Genomic DNA, 24,699 nt, shown 5'->3' with positions numbered 1-24,699 from the left:
TTTTGAAAGTGACACGTTACCTTTTTTTCTGCCAGTTTCTCAACCAACCCGGAAGAAATGTTAATGAATTACGATAAATCAGAGGAAGCAGAAGCCCTGCAGAGAGCCAGACGTATGCTGGAAGACTGTGAAGACTTCATCCTTTCGGTGGACTTCACGGAGGACTCAACTTTAGAGATTGACGGACCTGATCACTCGCACTTGATGATTGACAAAAAGAAAATCAACAAGAAGTTGAGGAATGTGTTGGGTGACGTCAGGTACCAGCTCGGTGAGGTTGGTGTGTATGGCGGTTACCTGGCCACACTGTTGCACAAGGTGGAGCTGATCCGATGGCAACAGCACGCAGAGAATAGTACTATCTCAGTGTTGCTGGAGACGATGGTAACGACTCTCCACTGTGTCGGGTGAGTGCTGACGACATTGAATCGTTTAATCGTGTTTTATGGTTTATTTAGTAAATGCAGTTGCTGTAGTTCATGGCACCCATAAGGGATGTTTTGTTAACTTTATTTTAGATTTAAAAAATTTTCTCACTTTTCTTTTTTTATATTAATTTCACTAAATAAGTTGGATGACACATTTTGGTAGCATTTTGCCAATGGGATTGAAGTCTTAATGTGCTGTCCAGTGGTTTGGTCACCCATTATTTGTAAGTGGTCACTCAGCCACCGTTAATTATTTTTACCTGTTTGTACTGCTATTTTATTTTTAGTTTTATCTCCCTGTTTTGATGTGCTGTGTCCAATCTTGCAATTTGAACAATACCCATTCTCTCACAATTCGGCTCTGAATTGAACTTTTGGGAACGGGCGCTGATAACCTCGCTGTTGTGCGCCCTAAAACACTAATAATCATCATCATCATCATCTTCAGCTGGCCAAATGTTGCTATTTCATAAAAGAAATTCAGTCTTCCACCCAGGGTGCATTATTATCAGTCTTTTTATTTCACGGTATTAGTTGATTGAGATGATGTGCATTTTTCAAGTTGTTTCTGTGAAGCCAGTGTATAACATATATCACATACTTCATAGGATAGGTTGCTGCTCACTGCATAAAGGAGCCATTGAGTCGCAGACAGGCACAGTGAAAAATAATGCTGGTAATATTTCAGCTTCTGGACAAAGTCATTCTCCAGAAGTAAAAAACTTACACGTATTTGCGCAAGAACAACTCGTACACTCATGGCGCGGAGACTGGCCATGTGCGTGGGAGGTGCTCTTTTGTGTGTGTGTGTGTTTGTGGGGGGGGGTTTCAACTTCTGAAAAATGTCTTTGAAATCTGAAATATTTCTAGGATTATTTTTCATTGCACCTGCCTGCGATTCAGTGCCTGCTGTATGTGGTGAGTAGCAGTCTATCCTTTCCATATTGTTGTTACACATCATATGATGTCACATGCTTACAAATTTGTGTAACCGGTCCGTACCACATACATGAATGTACCATGTGATTTGCATTGTGTGTTACCATATCCCCATATTTTACATAGTCACTGTGTGTGGATATGTACAGTGTGTGTTGTGTAAAATGTACATCGTTGTGTTGATATGTAAATGTGTGTCATATATAAATGCTGGCATTCTAAACTTGAATGAGAACAGTGCTCCACACTTGTCAAGCATTTGAATAACACTACTATCATAAAGACATTTGTAAATGAATTTAAAACTCGAGACACATTCCACAGAGAACACTGTTCTCGGCAAAACAATGTGACACTATCCAGTTTATAGAAAACAACAGTTAGAATTTACCAAAAACGGTCATCACCTAGGAGATCGATCCTCTCAGAGTGTAGTGGGGATGTGTTGCCTAACTATTGCATATCTTTAGTGGGCAAGTTTAACCTTATCATCATATCATTATATAATGAGATATAGTACTCTATTATGAAAAGGAAAGTTGCCACTCACCATGTACTGGAGAAGCTGAGTCGCAGATGGGCGCAACAAAAAGGCGCTCTCTCTCTCTCTCTCTCTCTCTCTCTCTCTCTCTCTCTCTCCCCCCCCCCCCTCTCCCTCTCCCTCTCTCTCTCTCTCTCTCTCTCTCTCTCTCTCTCTCTCTCACACACACACACACACACACACACACACACACACACAGGCACACAGAGTCGCAGATAGGCACAACAAAAAGACTGTCACAAATTCTCTCTCTCTCTCTCTCTCTCTCTCTCTCTCTCTCTCTCTCACACACACACACACACACACACACACACACACACACAGGCACACAGAGAGTCGCAGATAGGCACAACAAAAAGACTGTCACAAATTCTCTCTCTCTCTCTCTCTCTCTCTCTCTCTCACACACACACACACACACAGGCACACAGAGAGTCGCAGATAGGCACAACAAAAAGACTGTCACAAATTCTCTCTCTCTCTCTCTCTCTCTCTCTCACACACACACACACACACACACACACAGTAGCAGATAGGCACAACAAAAAGGCTGGCACAAATTCTCTCTCTCTCTCTCTCTCTCTCTCTCACACACACACACACACACACACACACACACACACACACACACACACACACACACGCGCGCGCACACCCGCGCGCGCGCGCGCACACCCGCGCGCGCGTGCGCGACTGCAGTCTCAGGCAACTGTAACTGTGGCCACAGTTGCCTGCAGACGAAGGCCTTACGGGCCGAAAGCTTTAATTGTGACAGTCTTTTTGTTGTACCTATCTGAGACTCAGCATCTTCGCTATTTGGTGAGTGGCAACTTTCCTTTTTCGTAATATTGATATTGTGCTCTATCTTAAAATTTCATCAAAGGGTGTGGAGTATGATATCTCACTCTTTTTGGGACTGTACGTGAACCTAACATATTGCATTTGTATTAGGCATATATATGCCGTACTTCTTGCACACGCAAATACAGGGATTGGACCAAAATATGGAAGCACTGTGAGAAATGCCTGCTTGAACATAAAAACATGTAGGTTGCACTGTTTTATTTGACCATGAACGTCACCTATGTAATGTCCTTAGTAAGTTGAATGTCTCTGTCACGGTCAAATCAGTGTTCTGCGTAGTTGTGTTTTAATTATGTCGGAGGTAAGTGAATTTCAATGTAGGCAAAATGTTTGTGTTTCTGTGGTGGTTGCTTCCTTGAGAAAGGTAGCCAAAATGTTCGTTGTTTTCAAGAGGCATCATGTTGAAGATTACACGGCATGCAGGGGAAGTGAAGAACATCACTCACTGAGTCACAACATAACCAAAAGTGTGTGTTGAAGGATTGTGACAGAGGGTCATTGAAGAGGACTTTAACAAAAAAAAAGAAAAAAAAATACCGTATTTACTCGAATCTAAGCCGCACTTTTTTTCCGGTTTTTGTGATCCAAAAAACTGCCTGCGGCTTAGAATTGAGTGCAAAGCAAGCGGAAGTTCTGAAAAATGTTGGTAGGTGCCGCCACAACTAACTTCTGCCATCGAATATATATAGCGCTACACAGGCATGCTTTGTAGGCGCAAGGATAAATACTGGCGCCAAACCCTCTGCGTCAGTAAATAAATTTAAAAAAAAGGGTGGAAGACAAGCTTTTTTTCTCCGCCCCGAGTTTCGACCACTGCGTTTTCATACATTATCCAACAAAAATTCCGTATTGTTCATCTTCGAATGTAGCAGGATTTCAATGTACTACACAAATCCGACTAGCAAGACTGTTTGGGATGTTTGTCAATATGGCCAACTCCACGTTCTGAATTTTTTCCTACCTATGAAAAGAGATGGTTGCTAATAGGAACCTGATGAAATGTGAATCACATGCAGTATTCTCTTCACCATAAGAATAATGCGAATATAAACATTTTGCCATGTATTCTTTCGTGTTTGCTGCTATCTCATTTAAATCCTGTCTGCCTAATAAACTACAAAACCAGAGTGAGACAACAGCAAACGCGGACGAATATACATTTCGTGTCATGTTTATATTCGAATTATTCTTATGCCTAATAATGATACAGTCAGAAATGAAGCACGGCAACTGACTAGATTTTTAAATCTAAGGCGACTCTAACTTCTGTGCAGAATTTGATGTACTAAAGAAGCGGCCGCAAAGATTTTCAAACGGAGAAAAAATTTCGCCTAGCTCTCGTTCAGAACATGTTCTATCGTACACAGTCTATTATTTGGTTCTTGTTGATCATTATCAAAGAAAGCAGCAGTGTAAGTAACAACAAGTAGCAGTCTCTTGCCATTGTTTCACTAATGAGACGATTCCTCCTTTTTTAAAAAAAAAAAAAAAAAAAAAAAAACTGTGGTAGCGCGCACAAAAGCAAGCCATGCTGCGAGTGGTGACAGGCCGTAAAGACGCACTATCAGAATGTGACAAACAATGTATGACACAGTACAGTAATACATTTTCAGCTTAGAGGGACGTAAATACCTGTAACAAAGAAAACGGCACTTATCAGGTCAAAGCAAAATAAGCAATCGATTCAAACCAAACGAAGCACATGAAAAAGGAAGGGTACCGATATAAACACGGACGGAGTGCCTGACATGTAGCAATGGCTACCTGGTAAAGCTTAACTGCTAAGCTTACGACTCGAACCAAACTACTGTAGCTGTATCGTCACTCATTCGACCTAAATTGTGTCCCATATTACAATGGACCAACTTTGTTTCGATTTGGAGGTGCGGCCTAAAACTTTTCTTTCCCCTTGAATTTCGAGTCTCAAATTTCAGGTGCAGCTTAGATTCGGGAATTTTTTTTTTCCTTTATTTCGAGTCTCATTTTTCAGGTGCAGCTTAGATTCGAGTAAATACGGTAGGATGAGAGCTGCAAAGGTCACTGCACTACTGAATTTTGTACTTTCGAACCCTGTCAGCTGTCAGCACCAAAACAATACGAAGGGAGCACCATTTGTGGGGTGAGCTGGAATTCCAAAACTACTCATCAGTGATGCAAATTCCTGTAACAGGAAAACGTGGTGCCAGAGCTATAAAACCTTGGCTATGGAACAGTGGAAGAATGTCATTTGGTCAGATGAATCTAGTGTCGAACTGTTTCCAACTTCCAGCTGAGTGTATGTCACAAGAGTGAAACAGGCTGGGGTTCAGTAGTGATTTGGGCACTCGTATTGTGGTATTCCGTAAGCCCCGTGCTTACTCTGCAAGATTGCATTCCTGCCAACGATTATGTGACCATTTTGGCATTTTGTACTTAAAACAGCACTCAGAAATTTTATAATCTCCAGAGGGCCTCCTCTAACAGTTATTGCAATTCCATATAATTATTACCAGAATTTAAAAATTTAAAGTGCTACTGCAATCAACCCATTAACAGGTGTAATCTTACATTAAAGGATTAATAGAATAAATCAAGCAGTAAAGTTAGAAATTGTGCACATGTGTTGAGGCACCTTAACTCACAGAACACAAACTACCCAGACTGTATTCATCCAGTCTTTGAGAACGAGACCACTTAGCGACTTTCAACTAACTTTATACGTTATTTCAAACCTTTTCTAAACTTTTTCTTACTTGTAGCCCAACAAAATAATGAAAAAGAAACAGTTTATTGGATACTGAATGTTTGCTATATATATATATATATATAATGGAAGGAAACATTCCACGTGGGAAAAATTATATATAAAAACAAATATGAGGTGACTTACCGAACAAAAGCGCTGGCAGGTCGATAGACACACAAACAAACACAAACACAAACATACACACAAAATTCAAGCTTTCGCAACAAACTGTTGCCTCATCAGGAAAGAGGGAAGGAGAGGGGAAGACGAAAGGAAGTGGGTTTTAAGGGAGAGGGTAAGGAGTCATTCCAATCCCGGGAGCGGAAAGACTTACCTTAGGGGGAAAAAAGGACAGGTATACACTCGCACACACGCACATATCCATCCACACATACAGACACAAGCAGACATATATATATATATATATATATATATATATATATATATATATATATATATATATATATATATATAAAAACAAAGATGAGGTGACTTACCGAACAAAAGCGCTGGCAGGTCGATAGACACACAAACAAACACAAACATACACACAAAATTCAAGCTTTCGCAACAAACTGTTGCCTCATCAGGAAAGAGGGAAGGAGAGGGGAAGACGAAAGGAAGTGGGTTTTACGGGAGAGGGTAAGGAGTCATTCCAATCCCGGGAGCGGAAAGACTTACCTTAGGGGGAAAAAAGGACAGGTATACACTCGCACACACGCACATATCCATCCACACATACAGACACAAGCAGACATATTTAAATACAAAGAGTTTGGGCAGAGATGTCAGTCGAGGCAGAAGTGTAGAGGCAAAGAAGTTGTTGAAAGACAGGTGAGGTATGAGTGGCGGCAACATGAAATTAGCGGAGATTGAGGCCTGGCGGATGACGAGAAGAGAGGATATACTGAAGGGCAAGTTCCCATCTCCGGAGTTCGGATAGGTTGGTGTTGGTGGGAAGTATCCAGATAACCCGGACGGTGTAACACTGTGCCAAGATGTGCTGGCTGTGCACCAAGGCATGTTTAGCCACAGGGCGATCCTCATTACCAACAAACACTGTCTGCCTGTGTCCATTCATGCGAATGGACAGTTTGTTGCTGGTCATTCCCACATAGAATGCATCACAGTGTAGGCAGGTCAGTTGGTAAATCACGTGGGTGCTTTCACACGTGGCTCTGCCTCTGATCGTGTACACCTTCCGGGTTACAGGACTGGAGTAGGTGGTGGTGGGAGGGTGCATGGGACAGGTTTTGCATCGGGGGCGGTTACAAGGATAGGAGCCAGAGGGTAGGGAAGGTGGTTTGGGGATTTCATAGGGATGAACTAAGAGGTTACGAAGGTTAGGTGGACGGCGGAAAGACACTCTTGGTGGAGTGGGGAGGATTTCATGAAGGATGGATCTCATTTCAGGGCAGGATTTGAGGAAGTCGTATCCCTGCTGGAGAGCCACATTCAGAGTCTGGTCCAGTCCCGGAAAGTATCCTGTCACAAGTGGGGCACTTTTGTGGTTCTTCTGTGGGGGATTCTGGGTTGGGGGGGACGAGGAAGTGGCTCTGGTTATTTGCTTCTGTACCAGGTCGGGAGGGTAGTTGCGGGATGCGAAAGCTGTTTTCAGGTTGTTGGTGTAATGATTCAGGGATTCCGGACTGGAGCAGATTCGTTTGCCACGAAGACCTAGGCTGTAGGGAAGGGACCGTTTGATGTGGAATGGGTGGCAGCTGTCATAATGGAGGTACTGTTGCTTGTTGGTGGGTTTGATGTGGACGGACGTGTGAAGTTGGCCATTGGACAGGTGGAGGTCAACGTCAAGGAAAGTGGCATGGGATTTGGAGTAGGACCAGGTGAAACTGATGGAACCAAAGGAGTTGAGGTTGGAGAGGAAATTCTGGAGTTCTTCTTCACTGTGAGTCCAGATCATGAAGATGTCATCAATAAATCTGTACCAAACTTTGGGTTGGCAGACTTGGGTAACCAAGAAGGCTTCCTCTAAGCAACCCATGAATAGGTTGGCGTACGAGGGAGCCATCCTGGTGCCCATGGCTGTTCCCTTTAATTGTTGGTATGTCTGGCCCTCAAAAGTGAAGAAGTTGTGGGTCAGAATGAAGCTGGCTAAGGTCGTTCTGACCCACAACTTCTTCACTTTTGAGGGCCAGACATACCAACAATTAAAGGGAACAGCCATGGGCACCAGGATGGCTCCCTCGTACGCCAACCTATTCATGGGTTGCTTAGAGGAAGCCTTCTTGGTTACCCAAGTCTGCCAACCCAAAGTTTGGTACAGATTTATTGATGACATCTTCATGATCTGGACTCACAGTGAAGAAGAACTCCAGAATTTCCTCTCCAACCTCAACTCCTTTGGTTCCATCAGTTTCACCTGGTCCTACTCCAAATCCCATGCCACTTTCCTTGACGTTGACCTCCACCTGTCCAATGGCCAACTTCACACGTCCGTCCACATCAAACCCACCAACAAGCAACAGTACCTCCATTATGACAGCTGCCACCCATTCCACATCAAACGGTCCCTTCCCTACAGCCTAGGTCTTCGTGGCAAACGAATCTGCTCCAGTCCGGAATCCCTGAATCATTACACCAACAACCTGAAAACAGCTTTCGCATCCCGCAACTACCCTCCCGACCTGGTACAGAAGCAAATAACCAGAGCCACTTCCTCGTCCCCCCCAACCCAGAATCCCCCACAGAAGAACCACAAAAGTGCCCCACTTGTGACAGGATACTTTCCGGGACTGGACCAGACTCTGAATGTGGCTCTCCAGCAGGGATACGACTTCCTCAAATCCTGCCCTGAAATGAGATCCATCCTTCATGAAATCCTCCCCACTCCACCAAGAGTGTCTTTCCGCCGTCCACCTAACCTTCGTAACCTCTTAGTTCATCCCTATGAAATCCCCAAACCACCTTCCCTACCCTCTGGCTCCTATCCTTGTAACCACCCCCGATGCAAAACCTGTCCCATGCACCCTCCCACCACCACCTACTCCAGTCCTGTAACCCGGAAGGTGTACACGATCAGAGGCAGAGCCACGTGTGAAAGCACCCACGTGATTTACCAACTGACCTGCCTACACTGTGATGCATTCTATGTGGGAATGACCAGCAACAAACTGTCCATTCGCATGAATGGACACAGGCAGACAGTGTTTGTTGGTAATGAGGATCACCCTGTGGCTAAACATGCCTTGGTGCACAGCCAGCACATCTTGGCACAGTGTTACACCGTCCGGGTTATCTGGATACTTCCCACCAACACCAACCTATCCGAACTCCGGAGATGGGAACTTGCCCTTCAGTATATCCGCTCTTCTCGTCATCCGCCAGGCCTCAATCTCCGCTAATTTCATGTTGCCGCCACTCATACCTCACCTGTCTTTCAACAACTTCTTTGCCTCTACACTTCTGCCTCGACTGACATCTCTGCCCAAACTCTTTGTATTTAAATATGTCTGCTTGTGTCTGTATGTGTGGATGGATATGTGCGTGTGTGCGAGTGTATACCTGTCCTTTTTTCCCCCTAAGGTAAGTCTTTCCGCTCCCGGGATTGGAATGACTCCTTACCCTCTCCCGTAAAACCCACTTCCTTTCGTCTTCCCCTCTCCTTCCCTCTTTCCTGATGAGGCAACAGTTTGTTGCGAAAGCTTGAATTTTGTGTGTATGTTTGTGTTTGTTTGTGTGTCTATCGACCTGCCAGCGCTTTTGTTCGGTAAGTCACCTCATCTTTGTTTTTATATATAATTTTTCCCACGTGGAATGTTTCCTTAATACTTAAGCTTCAAGCATGGCATTTTAATTTATTACTTCTTTACTAGACATTTGAAGTATTCAATTCTATAAACAATTGAGGGTGGGGGGCGTTTCTGGTTCATCCCTAAACTAAACCATTGAATCCAAAATGAGATTTTCACTCTGCAGCGGAGTGTGCGCTGATATGAAACTTCCTGGCAGATTAAAACTGTGTGCCCGACCGAGACTCGAACTCGGGACCTTCGCCTTTCGCGGGCAAGTGCTCTACCATCTGAGCTACCAAAGCACGACTCACACCCGGTGCTCACAGCTTTACTTCTGCCAGTATCTCGTCTCCTACCTTCCAAACTTTACAGAAGCTCTCCTGCGAACCTTTTTAAACCATTGAAGACTACTGTCTGCCTCCAGAGGAATGACTGAAAAGAAAGATCAAACAATGGAAACTACAGGCTGGAATAACAACAATATTAGGAATAGGATAGATTGCTGCTCAGTGTAAAGACGATCTGTTGAGTTGCAAACAGGTACAATGAAAAGACTGTTAAACATGTATCAGTTGGAGTTGCTGGTGGTGTCGGCTGAGTGTGCATGAGGTGTGCTTGCCTGAGTGAAAGTGTGTTTTCTTTACTGAGGAAAGCTTTGGCCAATACCTAAATGTGTAAGAGTCTTTTTGATGTTCCTGTCTGCAACTCAATGGGTCATTTTTTATGGTGAGTAGCAATCCATCCTATTCCTAATTTTGTTAATAACAAAAATCAATATAAGTTGGTTGTGTGTTAATTATTGTAAAATAATGTATTTTACAGGTTTTACATTTAATAATAAATTTGTTTGTGATAATCCAAACTTATAGGCATACTAAAAATAGATGATTTAAAAATTATAAATTATGTAAAAGTTATTAATAAAAATAACTTGTAGTGATGTATGATTGATTGTGTATAAATTTGTTGTTGAAGATATTGAATGTTGCGTGAATGCCTCTAGTGGCAGCGACTCTTGCAAATCTGCACTGAAACTCTTGCGTTTTATGGTCTCAGCATGACTATCCGAAGCACTTTTCTCCAAGCTGGAAACATTGATCAATTTCTTGCACCAACTACAAATATAGTAGCATCTGCACTGTTTTTCAAATCAGGAGCAGCTCATGGAAATAAAAGCTTGTAAGACTCTTGATACTATGTTGTGCCTATATGCGATTTCGCAGGGTTGCCACAGGTTCTGGAAATAAGGAAATATCAGGGAATTTCAAACACATCGGGGAAACCGTGGAAATTAAAAACACTGGAAAAATATCGTTTTTCTCTCGGTAGATGAAACGATTTTTTTACTGAGGTGTCGTGCATCGTCGCTGGCTGTGTGCAGCTGAGTACGTGTACCGCTTCCCTACTCTCGCATTACTGCTGCTTCTCTGCTTCCTGTCACTCCCCTCAGCTTGCATTCAGTGCTGCCACCTCCTGTCACTGCTAGCCTAGCAGCTGCCAACGAGAGGCGGGGAGGCGTGAGGAGTGATTTGTTCAGATCTGGCCGGAGACATGGCGGTCGTGGGTGCTCGAGTCGTGACTGAGCGATTGTGTGAATGTGTGTGTGCTCTCATTTTCTGACAAGGGCTATGGCCGAAAATTTCATTGAGAAAGAGTGATTGTCTTCTCTACATGCCTGTCTGCGGTGAGTTGCTGCCTGTCCTCATTACCATTGCTTCTCTGAATATTTGCGTAAGTTATCTGTTGCACGGGTCGATCACCGCGGTCTAATTTTATCGACACGGTGTTTGTGACATGTGAATACTTGGCTACACGAGTGGATTTCTGCGATGGGCCAAAACCACAGGCGATTTCTGCAGGTATCTCTAACAGATCAGGCCCTCCGATCCGAAGCCCATCACTTCCCACTAATGTGCAGGCCCTGCCCGTCGGATGTAGTCTCACTGATCCACCGCAGGCCACGTCTGTCTGTGTGTGGCGTAATGCGGTGGATTTTCGTGGTTTACCCATCGACCCAGGACTGCGGTGCTCCTCGGCAGACCAGAGGCCACGGGCAAAGGATTTCAGGAACTGCAACTGTCTCACCGCAAGTATGCTGCTTTATACACATTTTATTTGTTCTAGTACATTTTGGCACTTCAGAAGTAGTGTATATCTTAGAAGATATGGACGATAAGAATAAGAAAATTGTCAAGTCACTGACAGTTTGTACGCTGTGTACTCATATATTTCTTGAAAGAAGAACCGTGCAGTACCTGCAAAATAATAGATGTCACACAGTGGGTAACAACTGTCAATAACAAACATAATAGAACCGACATTTCGTTGGCAGTCACCTACAGTGTTGGTTTACACAGTTCTTCCCTGTCTTATACACTTCATTCAAGAGGCCTACTTTTTTCTGAGGTTATTTCTGAAGTCAGTGAAGGTATTTTATAGCCGTCTTGCGACTCCTAGAAAATGCATACTTTTGTTACCAAATGGGTTTCGTTTAATCGAAACAAAATAACATTAGTGGTCTTAATGAAACACACATACCATTTTGCTTGTTTTTTTCCATCTAAAAACAGTTCGTTACAGAAGACGTTGATGTAAGTACTTAAGATTTTTGCTCACATCAGGAAACACCATATGCTTGCAAGTTTCTTTTAGATATTTCCTTGTTTGCAGTACTGTTTCTTGTACCATAACTGCAAACACAGATTGTCAACTTACATCTTAACTTACCCTTGAGACCTCAAAATTTGTCAGGGGAAAATGCTAAAACTTGTCTGGAAATCGGGGAAATATCAGGGAATTTCACTTGGGGAATCTTGTGGCAACCCTGTTTCAACATTTCTGAGGGTTCAACATCCTCAAAGCGAAAAAACTGATTTAAATAAACAGCTGCCACAAACTTATGTGAAACAGTGCTTCAGTTTTGTTCCATTTATTATTTTTCCATCTGCTGTTGATTGTATAGGGTTGCCAACTGTAATAACCAAGTGAACATTCTTTTATTTGAAGGACTGTGCAGTTAAGATTCCATTGTTGATGCCATTAATCGGTTTTCTACGTATGTTCACCTGCTTCGAAGTGAAAGGTCTGCCGAATACAAGAATGCGTTTGACTGAAGGCCATTTTCTTGGTGCCTTAGTCCCTGCACCTAATGCTGCTTGGAACTACAACCGAGCAGCGCAATCCAACCGTGTGTGGCATTGCATCAAGTAACCGTCACGCAGTAACAGTCCCTTGTTTGAAGTTGATCTGTGCAGGTGTTTGATTGGAAAACTCCCGATCCACCCATATCTACAACTCTATCTATGATAGGTGAAGCGAGAAAAATTATTAGAAACTTTGTGTAGTGCTGCGAACAGAAGAAAATGAGGAACAGGCGAGTACATTAGTACGGTTAATAGTTAGTTAATACTGATAACTGTGTTAACGCCACAAAATGAGACATGATCATAAATGATTAAAGTGGCATTTATCTCCTCCTGTTTGAATAATTGTGTCGTAACTATCTCAATTTAATTTCATTACTAAATATAAGCACCGCGTGTAATGTGAATGTTGCTATATATACGCATTCACAAAAGCTTGTTATTCCTGTGCATCATTTTTACCGTAGCAGGTGATTGGTATTAAGGACGCTGCTGCTAGTACTGCTTCCTCACACCTCTCCTCACCCCACGGTCACGAAAGTGTCTATTCCACTGCTCCCAAGGGCTGTTACCATTCCACTCGGTGAAATGGCCGAGGATTTGTCCCCAACCTTCGGATTTAGTGACATAAGATGGTGGATTAGCCCAGGGTGAAACCACAGGCTAGATTGTTCGTTCGTAACATTATGTCAGCCTGTCGCCGTCGACCAGTTGTTCTGTTAGACACCTATCGGTACAAGTCGGCAGTTTCCATGAATGTGATGCCTACAACAAAGATTAACTGTTGTTCCAATAAGTGTCGCAATAGGTGTAATTTAATTTCAGATATTGAATAAAATTTAACATCTCCTCTATAAAGCACTTCTATAAAACTTGTTCCTGCCGTGTGTTGTTTGTACCGTAGTAGCGGGTCGGTACTTTGCGCTTGACTTCAAAGCAGTGAATTCCCTCCTCACTCTCCAACTATTATGCAGTGGCACAAATCAGCTTCCTTGGATCTCCACCTCCTGTGACAGGTATCAAACAGTTAGGAACCTTTGTGTACATATAGGATCACCGACAGGTAGAACGTGTACAACACGTCGATTTTCCTTCGAATATTCTAAAGCTATTTGAAATATCACCTATGGTTTAAACTGATAATTTAGATTGGGTGTGCACAAAAAAAAAAAAGCTTCTGAAAAAATTAAAAGGTTTCTCCCTGATTTTGAAAATTCCTGTCTTTTTTCCCTGTGTCCATAAGCAAAAATTGCTGTGTGCCAAGATGTAAATTCACAGTGATGTTCATATGTGGATGCTACATCATATATTTCGACATTTATATGTTTTACGGCCAGTAAATTGCACACAAGTCTGGTTGTAATGCAAGACTTAGGTACACGGTTGATTTAATAATGGACAAGCCATCGAAAATTTGTCATCGATAAATAAATAAAACTTCTTATTCATCTTAATATGGATCCTCTAATGGTTTACTGTAATTACATAAAAGTTGCAGACTACCTCAACTCTAGCATACTGGAGACACTGATTAGTATGAAATGCTGAAAATAAAATTTTTGTTGTCCACGGAAGCTGTTATGCAACTTGCAACTGGAATGAAGCCTAACTATTGACCATTGAGTGATATAGATGACTGTGACTTTCAGCAAGAGTGAGGTTAGACCAACAAGCCAAAAGCGAGTTCTTGTATTGTACGACTGGAGACTTGAGAATCACATTTGCCCCATTATGCGCATGAGGTTCTTCTCACTACTAGGTGTGAAAAAAACTCAGTTTCTTTGTTAAAGTACGAGACGAAAAAGGTTAGATCCAGACTTGAGAATAAAATGTGGATGGGTTTCATAGCAGTTTTTTTTTTTTTTTTTTTTTTTTTTTTTTTTTTTTTTTTTTTTTTTTTTTTGAAAAAGGAGGAAAATAGGAATTTTGTCCCAGTTTCAAGAAAATTACATTAGAAACAGTTTTTAGCTTGAGATAAAATTTATTAATTTGTTAATCTGTATTATTTTCTACAAATATTCATTATTTATTATTTTTTAAATAGGAGTTCCAGTATCAAACAAAGCAATATTTTCGAAGCCACAGAATGAGTGGATGAAACAGTCTATGGTGCATGCACTCTTCTTTACTAGAAGACGATGTTACAAGAGTCGAAATTTTGTAGTGTTTGCACACCAGCAGGTGTCATTTGTCAGTTCGGAGTTCATCATACTGTGTGGCATTGTTCCCTTCATTACTTTTGGATAGTAAGATTGGAAAGAAAATGCAGTTGCAAAAAAAAAAAAAAAAAAAAAAAAAAAAAAAAAAAAAAAAAAAAAAAAAAAAAAAAAAAAAAAAAAAATTCTTTGTTACAGTGCTGTATACAGACTGGTGCCATACTTTTACTGACCGTATTTACAAATGTGAAACGATCATACTCTAATTTGATGAATGCTGTTTCTCGAGAGATCAAGATGGCTTCATAGGTACGAGATATCTACTTCTACAAGGATACTGTGCAAATCAGTGTGTTCATCGAACCACCTTCACAATTCTGTATTATTCCAATCTTGTATAGCATGCAGAAAGAATGAACACCTATATCTTTCCGTACGAGCTCTGATTTCCCTTATTTTATCACAGTGATCATTTCTCCCTATGTATGTCGGTCTCAACAAGGTATTTTCACATTTGGAGGAAAAAGTTGGTGATTGGAATTTCGTGAGAAGATTCCGCTGCAGCAAAAAAAACCTTTGTTTTAATGATGTCCACACCAAAACCTGTATCAGTTCAGTGACACTCTCTCCCCTATTTCGCGATAATACAAAATGAGCCGGCCACTGTGGCTGCGCGGTTCTAGGTGCTTCAGTCTGGAACTGCTACGGTCGCAGGTTCAAATCCTGCCTCGGGCATGGATGTGTGTGATGTCCTTAGGGTTAAGTAGTTCTAAGTTTTGGTGGACTGATGACCTCCAATTGTAAGTCCCATAGTTCTCAGAGCCATTTGAACCATTTTGAATACAAAATGTGCTGCCCTTCTTTGAACTTTTTCGATGTACTCCTTCAATCCTACCTGGTAAGGATCCCACACGGCGCAGCAATATTCTAAAAGAGGACAGACAATCATAGTGTAGGCAGTTTCCTTAGTAGGTTTGTTACATTTTCTAAGTGTTCTGGCAATAAAACGCAGTCTTTGATTACCCTTCCCCACAACATTTTCTGTGTGTTCTCTCCAATTTAAGTTGTACATAATTGTAATTCCTAGGTATTTAGTTGAATTTACAGCCTTTGGATTTGACTGATTTATCATGTAACTGAAGTTTAATGGATTCCCTTCAGCACTAATGTGGATGACCTTGCACATTTCTTTATTTAGGGTCAACTACCAATTTTTGCACCATACAGATATCTATTATAAATCATTTCGCAATTTGTTTTGATCTTCTGATGACATTATTAGCCGATAAATGACAGCGTCATCTGCAAACAACTTAAGACGGTTGCTCAGATTGTCTCCCAAATCATTTTTGTAGATAAGGAACAGCAAAGGGCCTACAACACTACCTCAGGGAATGCCAGAAATCACTTCTGTTTTACTCAATGATTTTCAATCACTGAGACGATATTCTGGAAGCACGCAATTTCACTACAAGCCACTTGTGTGGTACAGTGTCAAAAGCCTTCCAGAAATCCAGAATCAATCTGAAATCCCTTGTCAATAGCACTCAACACTTCATAGAAGTAAAGAGCTAGTTGTGTTTCACAAGACTGTTGTTTTCTAAACTCTTGTTGACTGTGTGTCAATAGCCCATTCTCTTCAAGGTAATTCATAATGATCGAACACAATATATGTTCCTAAATCCTGCTGCATATCGATGTTAAGGATGTGGACCTGTAATTTAGTGAATTACTCCTAGGGCCTTTCTCGAATAATGGTGTGACTTGTGTGACTTTCCAGTCTTTGGGTACGGATCTTTTGTCAAACGAACGATTGTATATGATTGTTAAGTATGGAGTTATTACATCAGCATAGCTATTACATCAGCATACTGTGAAAGGAACCTAATTGGTATGTAGTCTGGGCCAGAAGATTTGCTTTTATTAGGTGATTTAACATTAGCTGATTTAATGTTACTTGGATTTCATTTTTCTGAATGATACAAAGAGCAAATTATTTACTCAAAAATGTAAAAAAATCTTTGGGTTTGGAAAACAAAACTTTTGAATGTTATCTGTAGCTGGGCAAAACAAGAATTTAAAACTTCTGGACAACTTTAACTAGGAACCAAAAGAATCCTCCTTTGGTGTTCTATAACTGCTGGAAATTGATACCTGAAGTTTGCTCGTATTACATGGTCCTTTCGAAACAGCCATATCTGAAACTAACTGGGAAACTGTCATTTTTGGGACTGTTTTATTATTTATTTCATGGTTCTTCTCCACGGAGGACACAGTAAACTGAAATACCCGCATCTTCATCCCATCCTATGTCACTTTGAGGAACAGGATGTACTAAAAATGCTAATGCAGCTGAAAAAGCTGTGCAAGTTCTCTAATATATTTGAACTTACGTTACTGAGATACCGAAATCGAAAGTCATTCCTGAGTCATCATGTTTGAGAATTGTTTCTGAAGCTGTCAACAAAAAATTGATAACTGAAAACTGACATTCCTCAGTTCAACAGCACATTTGTTGGAAACATTTTTACTCAGTTTTCAGAGCACTGTTGTGATGGCTCCATTTCTGTATGATGAACCACATAATCATATGAATGTTTCAATGCAGTGAATTTTGAAACTAGACCTCTTAAAAAGCAAAAATTCTTATTCAATGAAAACTGACTTGAAGGATACCATTTGGAAGTTAGGGTTAGTCCAGGAACTGTGCATGGCTCAGTGAAGTTATTCCACTCATGATGACTGGGAAATATGGGATTGAGTCCCATTCTGGCACAGATTTTCACATGTCAATGTTTTGTAGCTGATGAGAAGGAATTCACAGTCAGTAAATAAATTTCGAAGTAAAGAATTCAGTTATGGCAAGACAGTTCAATTAGGATTTTGCTACAAGAAATGCACTAAAAAATTTTAAGAATGTATCTGAAGAAGAAATAACATTTCTAAAGGAAAATATTCAAAGATGCATTACTAAGGAAGTTCAAAGGAAGGTCAACCTTTAACTACAACTTAAAACGTGCTTTCCTGCTCGAATGCAGAAGTCGCATTAAACTACGGAGTAGATCGCAGGAAATTGATAGTACGTATGGGAAGGATGTTGGATTCAAAGGCAGACCATGTCAAACTTGAATTTATGGACATTTGCAGAGAAAAAAAAGACTGAACATGATATGGGATCTGATAAGAAAAGTGAAAAATGTCTCAGTAAATTCTGGATTGATATAATCAAATTATGTACAAAGTTGTGTGCAAATTTATGAGATTTTGTGTGAAGTATTTTAATAATCTCACATGGAAATGCTTCTGTTGAGTGAGACTTTTCTGTAAACTCCAAAGTTATAGTTGAAAATCAAACAGAAAAAAAGCTTTATTGTTCAAAGATACGTACAGTAAGCTTGGTGGGTATACTTTGGTTTTCAGATTCAGATGTGACTGTCATGACTTTTTTTCAACTTCTGCAATATTTATATTAGTGAACATTGGGACTCATATGAAAGGATTATGTACTAATTAGTACAGTACATGTTCTTAAATGCAGAGGAAGTAACGGAAAAAAAAGTTGGTGGTCAAAGGTAGCATGGATTTTGGAGATAGTGATTGGCCTATATTTCTACCATGGCTGTTAGCTACCATTCCATTTGTGGTCAGTATTTCAAAGACATATTGTAACTTGGATCACATTGAAATAAATACTTTGGTGTAAAGTTTGCTTAAGAACTTTATTAAGCCTCATAAAAGAAAAAAACCCTAGTACAGTACGTAAATCAAACAGTGTGATCCATTTTCAAAATTATGCATACAATGAAAGATGCAGTACCACACACATACCTCCAAATTCAGTTGAGCATAATATCTTCAATTTTATCCATCTTAAACCTGACTCGAAGAGTAACCCATGTTCTAGGGGCAGCGTCTTTGATTAGTAATCAAAACGTCCTCGGTCCCGGGTTCATAACCTGCCACCCTTTAAATTTTGACTGATAACCAGCATTTGCAACCGAAGACTTCTGGCATAAGAAGTCACCGTCATTTTGCCCATGACTTTGTCAAAGGGGGCGGAGGAGCTGACAGAGTTCGGGGCACTGTCTTGTCCAAGAGATGGGAAACTGGCCTTAAAGGCAGAAGAATCAGCAAAGGTCAGTGGCATGAGGATGCAAAGGCAATGGAAACCACTGCATTAAAGTCACGTAACATGTATCCACGTGACAAGTGGCCTTTAATTGAAAAAAATGTCATGATGATATCTGGGAGGGAACTGCCAAGGGGGAGGTGACCATGAGAAAAAGTTTGAATAACCAATAAAAGGATAACATTCTACAAGTCAGGGTGTGGAATGTCAGAAGCTTCAATGTGGTAGGAAAGCTAGAAAACCTGAAAAGAGAAATGCAGAGGCTTAATCTAGATAAGTTATGTGTCAGTGAAGTGAAATGGAAAGAAGACAAGGATTTCTGGTCAGACACACATGGGGTAATATCAACAGCAGCAGAAAATGGTATAACAGGAGTAGGATTCGTTATGAATAGGAAGGTAGGGCATGGAGTATGTTACTCTGAACAGTTCGGTGATAGGGTTGTTCTTATCAGAATCAACAGCAAACCAGCACCAATAATGATAGTTCAGGTATACGTGCCGATGTCGCAAGCTGAAGATGGAGAGAGAGAGAGAGAGAGAGAGAGAGAGAGAGAGAGAGAGAGAGAGAATGAGGATATTTAAAGGGTAATGCATTATGTAAAGGAAGATGAAAATCTAATAGTCACAGGGGACTGGAATGCAGTTGTAGAGGAAGGAATAGAAGAATCAGTTATAGGAGAATATGGGCTAGGGACAAGGAATGAGAGAGGAGAAAGACTAATTGAGTTCTGTAATAAATTTCAGCTAGTAATAGTGAATACTCTGTTCAAGAATCAGAAGAGGAGGTGGTATACTTCGAAAAGGCCAGGTGATACGGGAAGATTTCAGTTAGATTACAACATGGTCAGACAGAGAGTCTGAAATCAGATACTGGATTGTAAGGCATACCCAGGAGCAGATATAGACTCAGATCACAATTTAGTTGTGATGAAGAGTAGGCTGAAGTTTAAGAGATTAGTTACGACAAATTGATACGCAGAGAAGTGGGGTGCAGAAGTATTAAGGAATAATGAAATACGTCAGAAGTTCTCTAAGGCTATAGATACAGCAGTGAGGAATAGCTCAATAAGCAGTGCAGTTGAAGAGGAATGGACATCTCTAAAAAGGGCAATCACATAAGTTAGAAAGAAAAACATAGGTACAAAGAAGGTAACTGTGAAGAGACTATGGGTAACGGAAGAAATGTTTCAACTGATTGATGAGAGAAGGAAGTACAAAAATGTTCGGGGAAATTCAGAAAAACAGAAATAAAAGTCGCTGAGTAATGAAGTAAATAGGAAGTGCAGGGAAGCTAAGACTAAATGGCTGCAGGAAAAATGTGAAGAAATCAAAAAAGAAATGGTTATTGGAAGGACAGATTCGGCGTATAGGAAAGTCAAAACAACCTTCAGTGAAATTAAAAGCAAGGATGGTACCATTAAGAGTGCAATGGGGACTCCGTTGTTAAATGCAGAAGAGCAGAGCAGCTAAGTGGAAAGAGTAAACTGAAGGCCTCTATAATGAGGAAGATGTGTCTGATGGGATAGAAGAGATAGGGGATCCAATATTAGAATCAGAATTTGAGAGAGCTTTGGTGGACTTGAGATCAAATAATGCAGAAGGGATAGATAACATTCCATCAGAATTTCTAAAATCATTGGGGGAAGTGGTAACAAAATGACAATTCACGTTGGTGTGTAGAATATATGAGTTTGGCAACATACAATCTGACTTTCGGAAAAGTATCACACACACAATTCTGAAGACCGCAAGGGCTGACAAGTGGGAGAATTAGCGCACAACCAGCTTAATAGCTCACGCACCCCAGTTGCTGACAAGAATAATATACAGAAGAATGGAAAAGAAAATTGAGGACGTGTTAGGCGACGATCAGTTTGGCTTTAGGAAACATAAAGGTACCAGAGAGCAGCTGTGATGTTGCGTTTGATAAGGGAAGCAAGACTAAAGAAAAAGAAAAATCAAGACACGTTCATATGATTTGTTGATCTGGAAAAAGTGTTTGACAAATTAAAATGGTGCAAGGCGTTCGAAATTCTGAGGAAAATAGAGGTAAGGTACAGGGAGAGACAGGTAATATACAATATGCTCATGAGCCAAGAGGGTATAATAAGAGTGAATGACCAAGAATGAAGTGCTTGGATTTAAAGCGTGTGAGACAGGGATACAGTCTTTCTGTCCAACTTTTCAGTCTGTATGTTGAAGAAGAAATGATGGAAATGAAAATAAAGGTTCAAGAGTGGGATTAAAATACAAGGTGAAAGGTTATCAATGATATGCTTTGCTGATGACATTGCTATACTGAATGAAAGTGAAAGAGAGTTACATATCCTGCTGAATGGAATGGACAGTCTAATGAGTACAGAATATGGATTGAGAGTTTACTGAAGAAAGATGAAAGTAATGAGAAGTAGAAGAAATGAGAACAATGAGAAACTTAACATCGAAATCGATGGTCATGAAGTAGATGAAGTTGAGGAATTCTGCTACCTACCAGCAAAATAACCAATGACGGACAGAGCAAGGAAGACATCAAAAGCAGACTAGCCCTGGCAGAAAGGACATTCCTTTCCAAGAGGAGGCTACTAGTATTTGAGGGAGAAATTTCTGTGAATGTACGTTTGGAGCACAACATCGTATGATTGTGAAACATGGACTGTGGGAAAACTGTAACAGAAGAGAATCCAGGCATTTGAGATGTGGTGCTTCAGACAAATGTTGAAAATTATATGGACTGATGAGGCAAGGAATGAGGAAGTTCTGTGCAGAATCTGAAATGGAAGGAATATATATGTGGAAAACACGGACAAGGAGAAAGGACAGCATGATACGACATCTGTTAAGACAACAGGGAAGGACTCCCATGGTAATAGAGGGAACTGTAGAGAGCAAATAATTGAAGACATTGGTTGCAAGTGCTGCTCTGAGATGAAGAGGTTGGCACAGGAGAGGAATTCATGGTGGTCCGCATCAAAACCAGTCAAAAGACTGATAACTCAAAGAAAAGAAATGTGACTCCTTGTTTCAAAATATTCAGTGCAGTTCAAACTAAGGTCACATGTTCATCATTTATTGAGACAATATCTTTCACTTGAGACCAAACTTCATTCCTTGTTTTGAGAGATATTTGAAATTATATGTTTTACATGAATCACTGCCTGGCCTGAACCACAACAGCTTCTAATTTGAGTGCTATATGACTGACATTTATTTCTCTTAGTTTTAGGGACATTATAAATGAGTTTTCGTCTGTATACTGATGGTTAATGTATGTATTCCTTAGTTTCATGCTGTCATTGGCATCAACACTGTTTAATAAATCATATATCATATCTGTAATCCTGGGATAACAATGACCAGTGGTCAAAGTTAACCCGAAACAGAGAAATCATGCACATGACCTCGGAAATGTAATATAGTGGCAGATGTATACGTGCGAGCAAAAAAAAAAAAAAAAAAAAAAAACCTGATCAGTGGTCTGTTTTGAGAATTAATCAGGTAACATACATGATACAAAGGGTACTAGGAAAGTTTTGCAATACAATTTCATTTATTTAATTTCTTCGAAGTAATTTCCACCACAGTGAATACGTCTCTCCAACCTGCAAAATGAATCCATAAACCAGTTTTCCCTAGTTTCTGAAGGGATTAAGGCACACTCGTTGTCCCAAGCACTCAGGAGGTCCTCATCACTTGAAAACTGCACTCCTTTCAGCTTCATAATCACATGTGGGAACAGTGCAGAGTCACAAGCAGTAAGGTGCGGAGAGTTCTGTACCCCACAAATGTTCGGTGCATGCTTTGGCATGGTGAACTGGAGCGTTGTCGTGCTGGAGGAACCGAGTGTCCATTCCTGACTTTGTTGGCAGGTTCTTCAACGATTGGATGACTTTGGGCAGGCACTGCTCAGTGTACTACTTAGCTGTGGCTGCCTCCAGCATGTCCAAAACAACACACTGCACAATTCCACTTGATTTGAGAAAACAACTGTCGATCGGGATTTTCTGACTGCCACAGGTGTTTTGAGTCGTAGTTGGCATGTCATAATAGTACAGCCGAATCTCGTCGCCTGTCACGATGTTATTCACATACTGAGATTGCCCCCTTAGAAAACTTCTATTACATCTCCTGGCACCAAATCACGTGTCGTGTCGTCTGTTCGTCTGTCAGTCTGTGCGGCACCCAGAGACAACAAAGTTTCTTTACTTGCAAATGATAATGCAGAATCGAACAAATTTCTGGTGCATTTAGCTTTAAGGTGTCCTCTGTCTGCTCATAGATTACTTGCCTGTCTTCATTTAGTCAATGTTTTCCCCCGTAATTGACGATCATAACCTTTCCTCCATCTCAGCATCCTCCAGAGTGAAATTTCCTCTTTGGAATTCTCTGTACCACCTGAATATAGTTGTTTGATGTGGATACACATCAGTGAGTGTAAGAGTCATTTCTTCAAAGCACTGGTCTATGTTTAAACCATGTGCAGACCTGTACTGCAAAACTGGCTGAATCTCACTTCGTGACCACGATGACATAGTAAGCACTTCAAAATATGCCTGCTAGTGAACAACTGCACCCACAGACTTCGCACCGCAGCTACAATGCAAGTATGAAGCAGTCTCAGAACACAGCAGCAATCAGCCTCCTCCGGCTTATTTTTGTGTCGTATTGCAAAACTTTCCCAGGACCCTTTGTGTAAGGGGACTGATGACCTGAGATGTTAAGTCCCATAGTGCTCAGAGCCATTTGAACCCTTTGTGTAGCTGAAAACACTGTTTTCAGTTAAATGATACCAGTGGATTTTCCACAACCAGGTTTTAACACACTTTTTTTGTATACAATTATAAGTTGCAACAGGTTGCCCAACTGCTGTGCAAGAAAAGTAGTATTACATGGCGCCATTTATTGTATACTGATTTAACTTTGCCACCAAACAGTATATATTAAACACCCAAGTGAGGGCCAGCAGAGAGCTATAAAACTCTTTGGTGTATGTGTGGTCGAAGTAACCACGGCAGTCGAAGTATGCCAATTCAGAGACACTAATGGTGTTGACAATTTCAACATCGACAAAAGTCTTGTACACTTCTTTCGCAAAGCACATTCTATGTACAGGGACCATATGACAAATAAGGAGAAGGAAGGCGAAAGAGAAAAGGAGAAACAATTATTGAACAAATGAAAGCAAGCTGAAATCAAAAACTTGGAAACAAAAAGAACAAACACATCAAATGACGCAAGATTTTGGTAGAGGCAGAAAATTAAAAAAAAATGTGTCCCCTGAACTGCAGTTCTGGACGATTTTTCTCAACTCTACCCCCTTTCCTAAACCTCACTAGGCCTTTTCCTTCACCCTTCTTCCTTCCCCCTTCTATGCTCTTTCCAGGAGAAGAGCCACTGGCACCAAAAGCTTGCAAACTGTATGACCTTCTATGTGTGTGTTCTGCTGCTGCGTGGTGAGCAGATTTTTTGTGTGCCCAACTACATAATATTTTCAAAAGCTGATTGTTTTCAAAGATACAGTATTTAATATATTATAATTATTTTAATTTGTACTTGTAATTTAGATCACTAAAGAAATATGTTGTTATTTATTATGGATATTTTAATAATTATCAATATAATTTTTTTTAAAAAGATGGTGTTTTAGTGTCAAATTTAATGAATAAGTAAACTGGAAAAAAATTTCCTTGGAAAAACCTGAAAAATACCTTCAATTCGAAAATGACCAATTGCAGGACACTGTCACAGTATGCTGTGTTCTCTCCACAGATATTCCTGTTCTGTGTTGGTACTCAGTACCATCATTTATTTACTGTATGTATTCCAGTCTCTGTCATCCTGTGCAATTTTTACCCACTACAACTCCCTGTTCTCCAGGGGTTGTCAGTCTCTTTCATCTTAACACTTAGCCTGTACACGTGTGCATTTTCTTACTGATTCTTTGTAGAACTTCCCCACTTCATATCTCATCAGTCCACTTGATTTTCAGCATTCTGCCCTAAATACTTTGCCCCCCCCCCCAC

At 40.7% G+C, this 24,699-nt stretch overlaps 1 protein-coding gene across 2 annotated transcripts in view; it reads left to right on the top strand.

Annotated features, from left to right (window-relative positions):
* Positions 1 to 24,699, top strand: part of LOC124550987 (endoribonuclease Dicer-like) — a 315,900-nt gene that overhangs the window by 115,351 nt on the left and 175,850 nt on the right. For both annotated transcript variants that reach the window (XM_047125814.1, XM_047125813.1), the window contains one exon: positions 36 to 407. In XM_047125814.1, the coding sequence (XP_046981770.1) occupies positions 36 to 407 (372 nt within the window). The remainder of the gene's footprint in view (positions 1 to 35; positions 408 to 24,699) is intronic.

The sequence above is a fragment of the Schistocerca americana genome, chromosome 9 (assembly GCF_021461395.2).
Source record: "Schistocerca americana isolate TAMUIC-IGC-003095 chromosome 9, iqSchAmer2.1, whole genome shotgun sequence".
NCBI classification, from domain to species: domain Eukaryota; kingdom Metazoa; phylum Arthropoda; class Insecta; order Orthoptera; family Acrididae; genus Schistocerca; species Schistocerca americana.
Note: the sequence above shows the minus strand (reverse complement) of the source record. Positions and strands in the feature narration are given on the sequence as shown.